This window comes from Indicator indicator, chromosome 22 (assembly GCF_027791375.1).
Source record: "Indicator indicator isolate 239-I01 chromosome 22, UM_Iind_1.1, whole genome shotgun sequence".
NCBI classification, from domain to species: Eukaryota; Metazoa; Chordata; class Aves; order Piciformes; family Indicatoridae; genus Indicator; species Indicator indicator.
The window spans coordinates 16,557,487-16,570,283 of record NC_072031.1 but is presented as its reverse complement, the minus strand read 5'-3'; the positions used below and the strand labels follow the sequence as shown (position 1 = coordinate 16,570,283).

At 54.2% G+C, this 12,797-nt stretch overlaps 2 protein-coding genes across 2 annotated transcripts; one reads left to right on the top strand and one right to left on the bottom strand.

Annotated features, from left to right (window-relative positions):
- Positions 1–9: 9 nt before the first annotated feature.
- On the bottom strand, positions 10–2,002 carry NDUFB10 (NADH:ubiquinone oxidoreductase subunit B10). The gene is made up of 4 exons (XM_054391377.1): positions 1,811–2,002; positions 912–1,050; positions 459–598; positions 10–323 (listed from the first exon to the last, which is right to left on the bottom strand). Exons 1-4 carry the CDS (start codon positions 1,956–1,958, stop codon positions 223–225), a joined length of 528 nt encoding a protein of 175 aa, XP_054247352.1. The 5' UTR covers positions 1,959–2,002; the 3' UTR covers positions 10–222.
- A 1,434-nt stretch (positions 2,003–3,436) lies between these two features.
- Positions 3,437–12,754, top strand: RPL3L (ribosomal protein L3 like). The gene is made up of 10 exons (XM_054390979.1): positions 3,437–3,474; positions 4,623–4,815; positions 5,522–5,690; positions 7,254–7,389; positions 8,327–8,513; positions 8,656–8,816; positions 9,579–9,680; positions 10,284–10,379; positions 10,816–10,935; positions 12,651–12,754. The coding sequence occupies exons 1-10, from the start codon at positions 3,472–3,474 to the stop codon at positions 12,705–12,707; spliced, it is 1,224 nt and encodes a 407-aa protein (XP_054246954.1). The 5' UTR covers positions 3,437–3,471; the 3' UTR covers positions 12,708–12,754.
- Positions 12,755–12,797: the final 43 nt, after the last annotated feature.

Genomic DNA, 12,797 nt, shown 5'->3' with positions numbered 1-12,797 from the left:
GAGAGGAACAGGGAGAATCCTGGTTCCTGGAGTAAGGTAACGGCTGACCTTGGTTCAGAGGATGGAATTCACAGATGGGACAGGAAAAAAATCTCAGATCTCTCCCAAGAATGACTCTAGAGTCTGGCTGCATGGCAGAACGTGGGGCTGCACATTTATTCAGAGGTCCAACATGCAGTACTGGACACAGGCACCGTGGATGGAGATGCTGACCACTTCCATCTACTGAGAGGCATTTGCTTGTGCCTTCCTCTCCTCCATCATCCTGTGCTTCTGCTTCATCAGGCATGTCCTTGCATTTCCATGGACACCAAGATCACCATCTAGAGAGGAAATAAAGCTCTAAAATCTCTTCTAAAAAGAAACAAACTTCTGTTTCCATGGGAAGTCTGGGATGTCGCTCAAACCCTCCTTTCCCTGCATACTGTCGGAGGTGTGTGGGCTGTTGTCCTACTCACATCTGTCCTGGTAGGCCTTGGTGACCTGTGCCAGCAGCTCCATCTCCTTGGCACAGTTCTGGAACTGGTTGGGTCCTTCCCTGTGCTTGCACGCACCTAGCCTTTCCCGGATGATCTCCACAATTTCCTGATCAACCATCCTGTGGGAAATGATGATGAATGACCACAGCCAAAGCATGCTAGAAAAGCTGAGCAAAGGGCTAATGATGCCCTGGTGAAGGTCAGTTCTGGGTCTTTACAGGACCTGGCCTTGCAGCAGTGCTGCACGTTGTGTTCCAATGCCACCCTACTCAGCTCAAGCATGCTGTAGGGCACAGCAGGGCTCTGAAGTGGGTGTCCTGTAACAGGGTGGGCGGGAGGTGCTGCTACAACACCCCAAGCTCCATGATGAGTTCAAGCCCAGGTTAAGGCACAGCAGGGCCTTGCCTGGGGACAGCTGTGTGACAGCCATACCTGTCCCTCCTCCACTGTGCTTCAGCCTCGAAGTAGCAGAGGTAATCCCCCTCCAGACACTGGCTCACGTCGGGCACACGGCGGAACTTCTGGTGGTAGTAGTAGAACTTGTTCTTGGCGTGCTGGCGCTCGATCCACTCTGCAGCGACAGCCATGGGAGCCACGGTCACACCTGCCTGGGCCACCGCCAGCCCTGCACACCCTGCTCCCTCTTATCCCTCTGCTTCTCTGAGTCTCTCTGCTATGTCTACTGTCTCCCAGTGTCCATGCTGTGTTCCTGTGTCCCATGTCGTGTTCATTCTTTTCTGTGTCTTGCCAATCTGTGCTTGTCCTGATGTCCATGCTGTGATCTCACCCGTGTCCTTGTGTCTGTCCCACATCCCCGTGTCTGTCAGTTTCCATGCTATGCTCTTGTGTCCCACCTCCCTGTGTCTGTCCATTTCCATGCTGTGCTCCTGTCTGTGTCCCACCTCCCTGTGTCCGTGTCCATGCTCTGTCCCACATCCTTGTGTCCTCGTGTGTGCCACGTTCCCATCTCTGTCCATCCCTGCTGTGTTCTTGTCTGTGTCCTGCATCCCTGTGTCCCCGTGCCGGTGTCCCCATTGTGTTCTTTCCTGTCCGTCACCCACGTCCCCGTGTCCTTGCGTGTCCCGTCTCCCCGTGCCTGTACCGGTGTCCATGCTGGGTTTGTTCCTGTCTATGTCCCACACCTTCGCGTCTGTCCCAGCGTCCGGGCCGTGTCCCACACACACACCTTACTGTCCCGGTGCCCGCGCCTGCCTCGGTTCCCGACCCCCGCCAGTGCTCCCGTGCCACGCCGGGGCTCGGCTCCGCAGCTACGGCTGATCGACGCTAGTGAGGGACCCCGGCCACCCCGGCACTACTCGACTCCCCGGTACCTCGGACGAAGGTGATGGGCGCGTCGACGACATAGTTGAAGACGGTCTGAAAGAATTCGGCCGGATTGGGCACCGATGTGATCCTGTCGGATACGGGGGTGCGGGTCGGGGGCAGCTTGTAGGCCTCCCGGTCCGAATCCTCAGGCATGACAGCGGAGGCTGCGGGCCGGCGGGCGGCAGGGACGGACAAGATGGCGGCGCCCAGGCGGCAGGTCAGGCGGTGCCGCCGCTCTGCGCATGCTCTGCTGCGCCCGGTGCATGCTGGGAGCTCTAACGGGAGCGGGCATGTCCCCGCGGCCCGGCCAAGCGATCTCACGGCTCAGCCTGCGGAGCGGCCTGGCCCGGCCCGCAGCCAGGTCCGTTACGTGGGGTTCTTTCCCGATCACAGTCGCTGAATCCTTCTTGCCTGGGCTGTGGGCTCGCAGTTCCCAAACTGGCTGAGACCAGTGGGATGAGATACGACAGGGTCCAGTGCTGGGTCCTGCGCTTGGGTCCCAACAGCCCCATGAAGGCTCCAGGCTGTGGGCAGAGTGGCTGGAAACTGCCTCGTAGAAAAAGACCTGGGGGTTGTTGGTTAACAGTGGCTGGAGATGAGCCAGAGTGTGCCCAGGTGTCCAAGAAGGCCAGGAATATCCTGGCCTGGATCAGCAATGGTGTGGCCAGCAGGAGCAGGGCAGGGATTGTCTCCCTGTACTGGGCACTGCTGAGGCTGCACCTCTGATCCTGGGTTCAATTTTGGGGCCTTCGCTCCAAGAACGACGTTGAGACGATGGAAGTGTGTCCAGAGATGGGCAATGAATCTGGGAAAGGGTCTGGAGAACAGGGCTGGTGGGGAGCAAGTGACAGAATTGGGGTTGTTCAGACTGGAGAAAAGAAACTGAGGGGAGACCTCATTGCTCTCTACAGCTCCCTGAAAGGAGGCTGGAGCCAGGTTGGTGTTGGTCTCCTCCCAAAGAACAAATGATAGAAGGAGGGGAAATGGCCTGAAATTGTGCCAAGGGAGGTTAAGATGAGACATGAGGAACAATTTCTTCCCCAATAGGGTTGTCAAGCCCTGGCCCAGGCTGCACAGGGCAATGATGGCGTGTCCATCCCTGGAGGGGTTTCAAAGCTGAGCAGATGTGGTGCTGAGGGCCATGGTTTGGTGGTGCCCTGGCAGTGCTGGGGTAAGGGCTGGACAGGATGATTTCACAAGTGTCTTCCAACCAAAGCTGTTGTGTCATTCTTTGATGGAGGTATGTTTGTCCCTGTGCAGAGCAGTGTCTGTCCTGAGCCTGGACTGTTGGGTGCAACCAAAGCTGTTGTGTCATTCTTTGATGGAGGTATGTTTGTCCCTGTGCAGAGCAGTGTCTGTCCTGAGCCTGGACTGTTGGGTGCCATGTTCACAGCTCTGGCTGTGTTGTGCCCTGTTAGGAAGTGATCCTAAATGCTGCCATTCACGTTCACTTCGTTCAGGAGGGAGAGGGTAAACTGAGAGCCACAGACAACTGACCTTTATCACACCACAACCTGCCAGCTTGGCTGACTATGGAATGAATATAGCAACGGGTGAAGCTAGTAGCTAAATTTGTGTCTTCAGACTGATAACCATCTTAAGTATTAGACAGGAGAGGCGCTTAGTGACAGCCTCCTTCTGCAGCTGACCCAGAGGAAGGCAGCCTATGGTTTGTACAGCTCTGCTACCTTTCCATTGTGTGCAGAGGGACACAGCAGGGCTGGGTGATGTTAACTGCAGCTGTGATAGGGTGGAGCTCAACAGAGCTCCACCTGGGCTGAGAAATAAGCTTGGTGGAAAGTGTAAGCAGGTGCTGGGACTGAGCTTAGCAAGGAAGGGATTGTGGTGGGTGTTGGTCTAACTCTTTGCTGCTTGCGCTGAGCCCCAGCTCCCCCTGCCTTGGTGCCAGCTGTGTGAGATCTTGTCCCATGTCTCTGAAGTTGCTTTTCCCTGCCTGGCTCAGCATGACCTTGCAGTGGGGGTTTATATATTTAGCTCTTCTAATTTGGTTTTCCAGGTGCGTTTTTAACCTGCCCATGTTCCTATTACTGAATCCTTTGGGCATCCTTTCCCATTTTTCCTTCTGTGCTTGTTTGGGGCCATTTGCCTCCATGAACCAAAGCCCATGAAATCTGAGCAGGCCTTTTTGGTGCAGCAGAATACAAAAGAAGGTTTTTATAATTAAGATCACAGAAGGGTAGGGCTATTAAAGAACATCTTTCTCCTTCAAAGTCCTCAAGCAGAAGGAGGAAGATCTTGTTCAAGGGTTGGTTTGGTGGTGTGGGGTTTTTTTGTTTGTTTGGTTTTTGTTGTTGTTATTTTTTTATTGGCATAATTTGTCCAAAAACTTACTAAATTCTTCCATGCACATGAGGGAAGCTTGAACAAAATCCCATCCTGTCTGTGCTCTTCTTCTTGTGTTGGAATTCAAGGGGCAGTGGTTTGAAACCAGAGCAGGGGAGATTGAGATTGGACATTGTGGAGAAGTTCTGTACTATGAGGGTGGTGAGATACTGGAACAGCCCAGAGAAGCTGAAGACTCCTCATCCCTGGATGTGTTTAAGACCAGGCTGGATGAGGCCTTGAGCAACCTGGGCTGGTGGGAGGTGTCCCAGCCCATGGCAGGGGGTTTGGAACTGGATCATCTTAAAGGTCCCTTCTAACCCAAACCTTTCCATGGTTCTATGATAATTGAGGTGCAGAATTTCTCCAGCATTCACTGATGTTAAAAGTGGACATTTCCTGTTGTCCTTTGGGTCCCAGCATCTTCTAGGACATGAAAGTGAAGCTGCTCTTTCTCGCTCTTCCTCCCTGCAGTCCCACCGCAAGTTCTCTGCTCCCAGGCATGGCCACCTGGGCTTCCTGCCCCACAAGAGGAGCCGTCGCCACCGAGGGAAGGTGAAGTCCTGGCCTAAGGATGATCCCAGCAAACCAGTCCACCTGACAGCTTTCCTGGGCTACAAAGCTGGCATGACACACACTGTGCGGGAGGTGCACAGGCCTGGGCTCAGTAAGGCTGATGGGACTTGGGAGCCACATCCAGGAGGGAGCTGAGACTTACTGGTGGGAAAAGCTGCTCCTGGGAATGGGTGGTGGAGCACACAGCTTCCAACCTATCTCCTGCAATGCCATCCAGATCTTGCATGGCCAAAGGCTACCATAAAAGCTGGCTCTGGGGGTTGCTGCAGAGTCCCCAAACTGATACAGTGACTGATGGTTGGTTGGATCCTGCCGGGGAGCTACCTGACAAGTCCTGGGCTTGGAGCACCTTGCTGCGCAGGTTTAGAACATTACTCACAGGATTACAGCCAAACTCTGGGGCAAGAACCATCCCATGTACTGGGGAAGTTGGGTTGAAGGCTGCTGGCCAACCAGGTGTAACTTGTCCAGGGCTTGGGGGAGCAAATCCTTCAGCTGGTGTCAGGTGGTAGAGCCTCCATCCCTGGAGGGATTTAAAAGCTGTGGAGGTGTGGTGCTGTGGGGTATGGTGTAGTGGGGATCTGGCAGTGCTGGTTTGACTTGATTGCCTTAGAGGCCTTTTCCAACCTGAATTGCTCTCTGAGACTGTGGAAAGGCTGAGGCTGACTGTGAGCAGAGCCTGGCCTTGCCCCCAGCACATTGCTTGCTGGCTGTGATGGTCAGGGACCATGAGAGATTCCAGGGGATGATCTGATCCCAGGTGATGCTGAGCATCGTTTCCCTTCACTGTCTTGCAGAGATCTCCAAGAGGGAGGAGGTGGAGGCTGTGACCATCATTGAGACCCCCCCGATGGTGGTGGTGGGGGTGGTGGGGTACATAGAGACCCCCAAGGGCTTGAGGAACTTCAAGACTGTTTTTGCTGAGCACATCAGCGATGAGTGCCGGCGGCGCTTCTACAGGAACTGGTGCGGCCCTGGCGGGTGGGGAGGGCTCTGCAGGGGATTGGAGGGGTCTGCTGGGGTCTGTGGTGGTCTATAGAGGTCTGCAGGGGTCTGCAGGCTAGGGAGACTGGTTTGGGTTGCAATTGCCCTTAAAGATCATCTAGTTCCAACTCCCCTGCCACAGGCAGGGACACCTTCAACTGGACCCCATCCACCCTGGTCTTGAACGCTGCCAGGGGAGGGTCATCCACAACCTCCGTGGCTAACCTCTTCCAGGGTCTCTCTCAGATCTTTCCCCCAGCTTCAGTAAACAGCTGGGGTGAAGCTGCTGCTGCTTTAGTCATACACGGGGATGCTGCAAACAGCTTGGTGCTGGGAAGCAGCATCCCTGCACATGCAAATTCATTCTAATGGCTGGACTAAGTTACCACTCTCCATGATCTCACCTGGCAGTGGGTGCTGCAGGTTCATTTCTCATGACTCTCCATCTAATCCACCCTCCATTAAACTGGAGTACTGGAGCTGAGGCACTAAATGAAGGGACTAAACCCAGATTTGTCAGGGTGGTGACAAACTGGTGCAGAATGTGATCTTGTAAGCATCAAGAGCCCAAATCCCACATTGGTGGGGAGGGAAGTGGAGACATGAATTGGATAACTGTAGGAATCGTGTCTCCTGCCACTGAGATCCACCCACCACACTCCCTTGAGCCCTGCTGGAGCCTGCTTTTTCCTTTCTCTCTTTAGCTCTGATTTTCTGCTTGTGTTTTTGATGGCACTTGGTCAGTCAGTGGGAGACAAATGGATTCCTCACACTAAAAGATTTCAATTGAAGAAAGCCTGAGAGTGATGAGTTTGTTCAGCCTGGAGGAGAGAAGGCTTAGGGGAAACCTTCCCACCATGCCCCAGTACATAAAAGGTAGCTACCAAGAGGATGGAGACTCCCTTTGTACAAGGAGTCCCATGGAAAAGACAAGGGGTGCTGGGGCCAAGTTACTGCTAGGGAAATTCCCATGGGATCCAGAAGAAAATGTTTCCTCAGTTAGACACTGGAGTAGTCTCCCAAGGGAGGTGGAGATTCCCCTGCACTGGACAGTTTGAAGGCAGGGTGCTGGGCCAGCTCGTTTCAGCTTTATTCTTACCTAGAAAGGTTGGACTGGAGGTTGGGTCCTTCAGGTCCCCTCTGACCTGGCATTCTGTGATTCTATGATTCCTCCTCTCACATCAAAACCCTGTGTCCTGGCCCTAGAGTCAGGCAAGGTTCAGGGAGGTGCCTGGTGGGATGATCTCTCCCCTGGCACTGCCCTGTCTTTGGGCACAGTGAGGAGCAGAACTCATCACCATTCAGCTCTGATGAATCTTTCATAGATTTATAGATTCACAGAATGGGTTGGGTTTGAAGAGACCTTAGAGATCATCCAGTTCCAACCCCCTTCTGTAGGCAGAGACACCTTCCTCTAGACCAAGTTGCTCAAGGCCTCATCCAGCCAGGCCCTGAACACCTCCAGGCATCCACAGCCTCCCTGGGCAGCCTGTGCCAGGGTCTCCCCACCCTCACTGCAAAGAATTCTCAACCCTTTTGTTGTAGGCATAAGAGCAAGAAGAAGGCCTTCACCAAGTACTGCAAAAAGTGGCAGGATGAGGCTGGCAAAAGGCAGCTGGAGAAGGACTTTGCAGCCATGAAGAAGTACTGCAAGGTCATCCGTGCCATCATGCACACACAGGTCAGAGCCTCGCAGGGAGCTGCGCAGGGTGGCCTCAGGGTCTGCTTGGCAGTGTGGGGAGGACCTGGGAGCTGGCATCACAGGGGTGCCTTGGTGGGATCACAGGAGGCTGAGCAGGCAGATGCTTGCCAGAGGGTGTGCAGGAGTGGGAGGTGCTGCGTGACCTTTCCAGCTACCTCCTGCCACCAGCCCTGTCCCTTGGAGCTGGGGGATTGCTGCAGGGAGCTGTGACTCAAGCACGCTGAGGAGGCCACACAGCCATGGAGAAGAGCAAACTGCCCAGAGCCTCAGCAGGTGATGAGCTCTGTGTCAGCAAGGGACCTTATGCCTCATGATCACCTCAAATTAGCAACTGGTGTCAAATGTTTTGGGTAAAAATAACCCAGGGGCAGGCACAGTGTTGCCAGATGCTACTTGCTGGATGCACAGGGCTCCTTTTCATGCTGATCCCTGGAGATAAGGGCTGCTTTGGAGCCTGGGGCAGAGCTAAGGCTTCACTTGGAGATGGCACAGACCCTCAAAGTTCTGCTGTGGTGATTTCACAGGGAGCTGGGGCTGGAGAGAGCAGAGGCACCTCTTGGCAGGACCTAGAAACAGCTGTTCAGTCTGGAAGCAGAGGTGGAGCACAACCAAAGGCCTCAAGCAGTGCTCTGGTGATGAGCTCCTCTGGAGCATTTACCCTGGCTATCAACCACTGTGTTGAACTCTTGGGGTAGGATGAGGCTGATCTGTTCCTGTGCTCCTTGGAGGGAGGAGGTGCACCAGCTCCAGTGGGAGATGGCAGAGCAGGAAGCTGGGCTCCTGGCAAGGAGCAGGCATGCTGACTGTTACTGGCTGGTTATGAAGAGGTTGGCAGTGTGGTAGGGAGGGGTGGTGCAGAGCTGGCCCTGCTCAGCCCCTGAGCCCTCCCCAGTGCTGGATGGTCTGTCTGCTGCAGATGAGGCTGCTCCCGCTGCGGCAGAAGAAGGCCCACGTGATGGAGATCCAGCTGAACGGTGGCACAGTGGCTGAGAAGGTTGACTGGGTTCGTGAGAGGCTGGAGAAGCAGATTTCTGTGCACAATGTCTTCAGCCAGAATGAGATGATTGATATCATTGGTGTCACCAAGGGGCATGGGATGAAAGGTACAGAGCAGGGAGACCCTCGCAAGTGGCTCGATTCTGTCCTTCTCATGTGGCACTGTGGGGAGAGGAGCCTTAGCCACGCTGGGAACACAGCAGCCTCCTGCCCAAGATGTTCTCAGTTGCCTCTCTGGTGACCTTGCAGGGGTGACCAGCCGCTGGCACACCAAGAAGCTGCCCAGGAAGACTCACAAAGGGCTGCGCAAGGTTGCCTGCATCGGGGCCTGGCACCCGTCCCGGGTCGGCTACTCCATCGCCCGCGCTGGCCAGAAGGGCTACCAGCACCGCACCGAGCTCAACAAGAAGGTATGGCCCAGCCTCGGGGCACTGCTGCCCCTCCCTGCCTCCTTGCCCTGGCACCATTCTTCTTTGCAGCCTGCTCTGTGTTCCCCACAGCTTCTCAGATCTTTCCCAGTGCTGCTGTTCTCCACATCTCTCCTGGTGCTTCTTGCCTCTTTGAGGGACACATCACAGAGGTCACATCCTACAGAATCATGGAATGGTTTGGGTTGGAAGGGACCTCCAAAGCTCATCCAGTCCTACCCTCCTGCAGGCAGCAGGGACATTCTCCACTAGAGCAGGTTGCTCAGAGCCTTCTCCAGCCTCACCTTGAATGGCTCCGGGCATGGGACCTCAGCTCCCTCCCTGGGCAACCTGTTGCAGTGTTCCAGCAGCCTCCTGCTGCAGAACTTGTTCCTCATATCCAATCTCAATCTGCTCTGCTCTCATTTCAAACCATTGCCTCTTGTCCTGTCCCTGCAGGCCTTTGGGAACAGTCCCTCTGCAGCCTTCCTGTAGCCCCTTCAGGTCCTGGCAGTACCTGGAGCCTTCTCTTCTGCAGACTGCACACCCCTAGCTCCCTCAGCCTGTCCTCATAGCAGAGGTTCTCCAGCCCCATGATCATTTTCCTGGCCCTCCTCTGGACCTGCTCCATCAGGTCTATGTCCTTCCTGTGTTGAGTGCTCCAGAGATGGACACAGGACGCTCTTTGAAACCCATCTCATCCCTGTGACATCCCTCAGTCAGAGGGCACAGAAGTCGCCATCTCCATTTGCTCTCTGCTCCTAGATTTACCGCATTGGTCGTGGGATCCATGTGGAAGATGGGAAGGTGGTGAGGAACAATGCCTCAACCAACTATGACATGACAGAGAAGACCATCACACCTCTGGTAAGGACTGAGGAGACCACAGGGCTGTGACTGGCCCTGGATGCAGGAATCCAAGCCAGGGAAGGAATTCCTTGGCTTGGAGACAGCTGCACAGGAAATGATCTGAAAGAAGTCCACTGAAAGAAATGAGGAGATTCCTCATGTTTTGGACGTGGAAAGCCTCCTCCATGAGGTGTTTTTTTTTTTTTTTTTAGGCCCAAACATTTAACTTCCAATTGGTAACTTGGGCAGCAGCTGAGAACTTTGAAAAGCAAAGGAAGTCTAAATTGTGTTAGAAACCTGACACAGATAAATGTTTGCCTGGAAATTTCCCTTTTTGTCATTAAAAACTTAACTCAGGCATCCAGCCAGCTCTTCTCTCTGGCACCCATGTCCTGCAGGGAAGGGAGCCCAGGCTTCCTGCTTTCCCAGCTCTCAGGGGGTGCTCCTTAGCTGGGATCATGCACTCAGTGTGGTTGCGGTGCTCTGGTGGTCCTGAGAAGGCAACCTGAAGGGTTCAGAGCATTGGTGGCTTTCTCCTTCCTTAGAAAATGCCACCTGAGGGCACCTCTGCTGCCACCCAGCTCTCCTGCCTGCCAGTCCTCTCTCTGTCTCCCCTCACAGGGTGGCTTTCCTCACTATGGGGAGGTCAACAATGACTTCCTGATGCTGAAGGGCTGCGTGGTGGGCACCAAGAAGCGAGTGCTCACCCTCCGTAAGGTGAGAGCTCAGCTGAGTCTGGGCAGGGATGGGTTGAGCTCCCCATGAGCAGCTTCACCAGGTGGAGAATGCCCCCAGGTGCTGGTCTGGGAGGCTGCTTGGGTCCTTGTCACTTGTGGCCAAGAGTGTGGTGCTCAGTGAGACCTTCTGGTTTAGATTGAACGTGAGGAACAATTTGTCCCTCTTGTGTCAAGGCCTGGCCCAGATTGCCCAGGGCATTGGTGGAGTCCCCATCCCTGGAGGGGTTTCAAAGCCATGGAGCTGTGGTGATTTCAGGGAGGACAAAGTTTATCACCAGGCTTGGTAGATAGCTCATGGTTGGACCAGATGATCTTTTAAGTCTTTTCTAACCAAAATGCTTCTCTGATTCTGTGCTCTGGTCCCCTGCCTGACCTTCCTGTAAGGGTGACCTGCTGCACTGACTTTTCTTTCCCAGTCCCTGCTGGTGCACACGAGCCGCCGGTCCCAGGAGGCCATTGAGCTCAAATTCATTGACACCACCTCCAAGTTCGGCCATGGCCGCTTCCAGACAGCTCAGGAGAAGAGAGCTTTCATGGTGAGTTCTGCTCTGCTCCAGCTCCCAGGGCATGCTCCCAGCTGGAGATAAACCAGCTCTACTCCACTCCAACCAAGCACCTGCTCCTTAATTTCACAGCAGCCAAATGAAGCATCAGGACCATCCTGCATGAAAGAGGCAGGAATTCATTATAGAGTCACAGAGTGGTAGGGGTTAAAAGGGACCTTTGGAGATCATCCAGGCAAGCCCCTGCCAGAGCAGGGTCACCCAGGGCAGGTCACACAGGAAGGCATCCAAGTGGGTCTTGAAAGTCTCCAAAGAAGGAGACTCCACAACCTCTCTGGGCAGTCTGCTCCAGGGCTCCAGTACCCTCACACCAAAGAAATTTCCTCTTATGCTGGGAAGGAATTTCCTGGTTTCCAGTTTGTGTCCATTGGCCCTTGTCCTATCACAGGACACCACTGAGCAGAGCCTGGGCCCTTCTCCTTCCCCCACCTTCTCTTCAGGTATTTATAAACATCAGTAAGATCACCTCTCAGGCCATCCCAAGGCTCTCAGCCTTTCTTCACCAGACAGATGTTCCATCCATGTAGCCTCCACTGGACACTCTCTAATAGTTCCCTGTCCCCCTTGAACTGGGGAGCCCAGAACTGGACCCAGTGCTCCAGATGTGGCCTCACCAAGACACAGTGGAGAGGGAGGAGAACCATCCTTGATCTGCTGTCCACACCTTCTTGGCTACAAGGGCACATTGCTGTCCCATGGATAACTTTTGTCCACCAGGACTCCAGGGTCCTTCTCCATGGAGCTGCCTTCCAGCAGGTTACCCCTGATGTATCCTGGGGCATGGTGGTTGTGTGAGTGATCCAAGGCAACCCAAGCAGCAAATAACCTACCAGATGGCCAAGCAGGTCCCATTCCCATGGGATGTTTGCCACCAGCACTTAACTTAGCAGGAGCTGCTTGGGGACATATGGTTCCTTCCACCCCCAGCTTGCTCGGCTGCTTTGCTTTCTTTGGGATGATTTAGAACTTTCATGTTCTTCAGGAGGAAAGTTTGGGTCAAGTTCAGCCAGAAGCTGGTGATGCTTCCATTGGGAAGCTTTCAAAGAGGCCAAGCAGGATGTTTGTCTTTAATCCAGGGTATAAATGTACTCAGATAAATCCAACCCCAGCAGGGTTTCTTCAACAGTTTGGCAGCTCCACCAGGCTGGTACATCAGCCTGGATGTGAAATGGAGGAAGCATTAAGGAAGCCAAGGCTTCACTTGGACAGAAACAACTGCCTGGATACCAGGCAGGCCTAAAGTGGGGCTGGATCTGGCCTGTCAGCCAGAAATCCCACGTGGAAGTGGCTAAGCCTCCTTAGCCCCAGGCAGGGGGATTGGCTCTGCAGTGCCTCTGCAGAGCTGTTTAGAGGTTAAGCTGATTTCCTTTATCTGAGCAGCTTGTCCTGTCTTCTGCTCTTGCTGTCACTGCAGGTCCTGAGGAGCTGTGACGTGGAGCTTAGTGACAGGAGGTGGTTTTACCTGCTTGGAGCTCTTTTCTTTGCCATTTCCTACTGCAGGCTGAGAGTTTACCCTGTGTGTGCTGTCTGGAAGCAGAGGGAGGGAAGTAATTGTCATCTGGTCCCACAGGATCTTTGGTCTGAGACAAGCTCATTCCTTAGCTGTTGGAAACCCCTCAGGCTCTGTTGAGTTGGCTGATGAGGATCTGTGCCTTTGGCTGAGACCTCTCCTCTCTGCTCTCTTCCAGGGCCCTCAGAAGAAGCACTTGGTGAAAGCAAAGCCAGGGGCACAGGAAGAGCTGTAAGGATGGGATTTGCAAGGTTACCTTCCTGGGCACCCTCAATAAAAGGGTCCAAGCCATCCCTGCTGCCTCTCTTCCTTCTGGAGGGTGTCC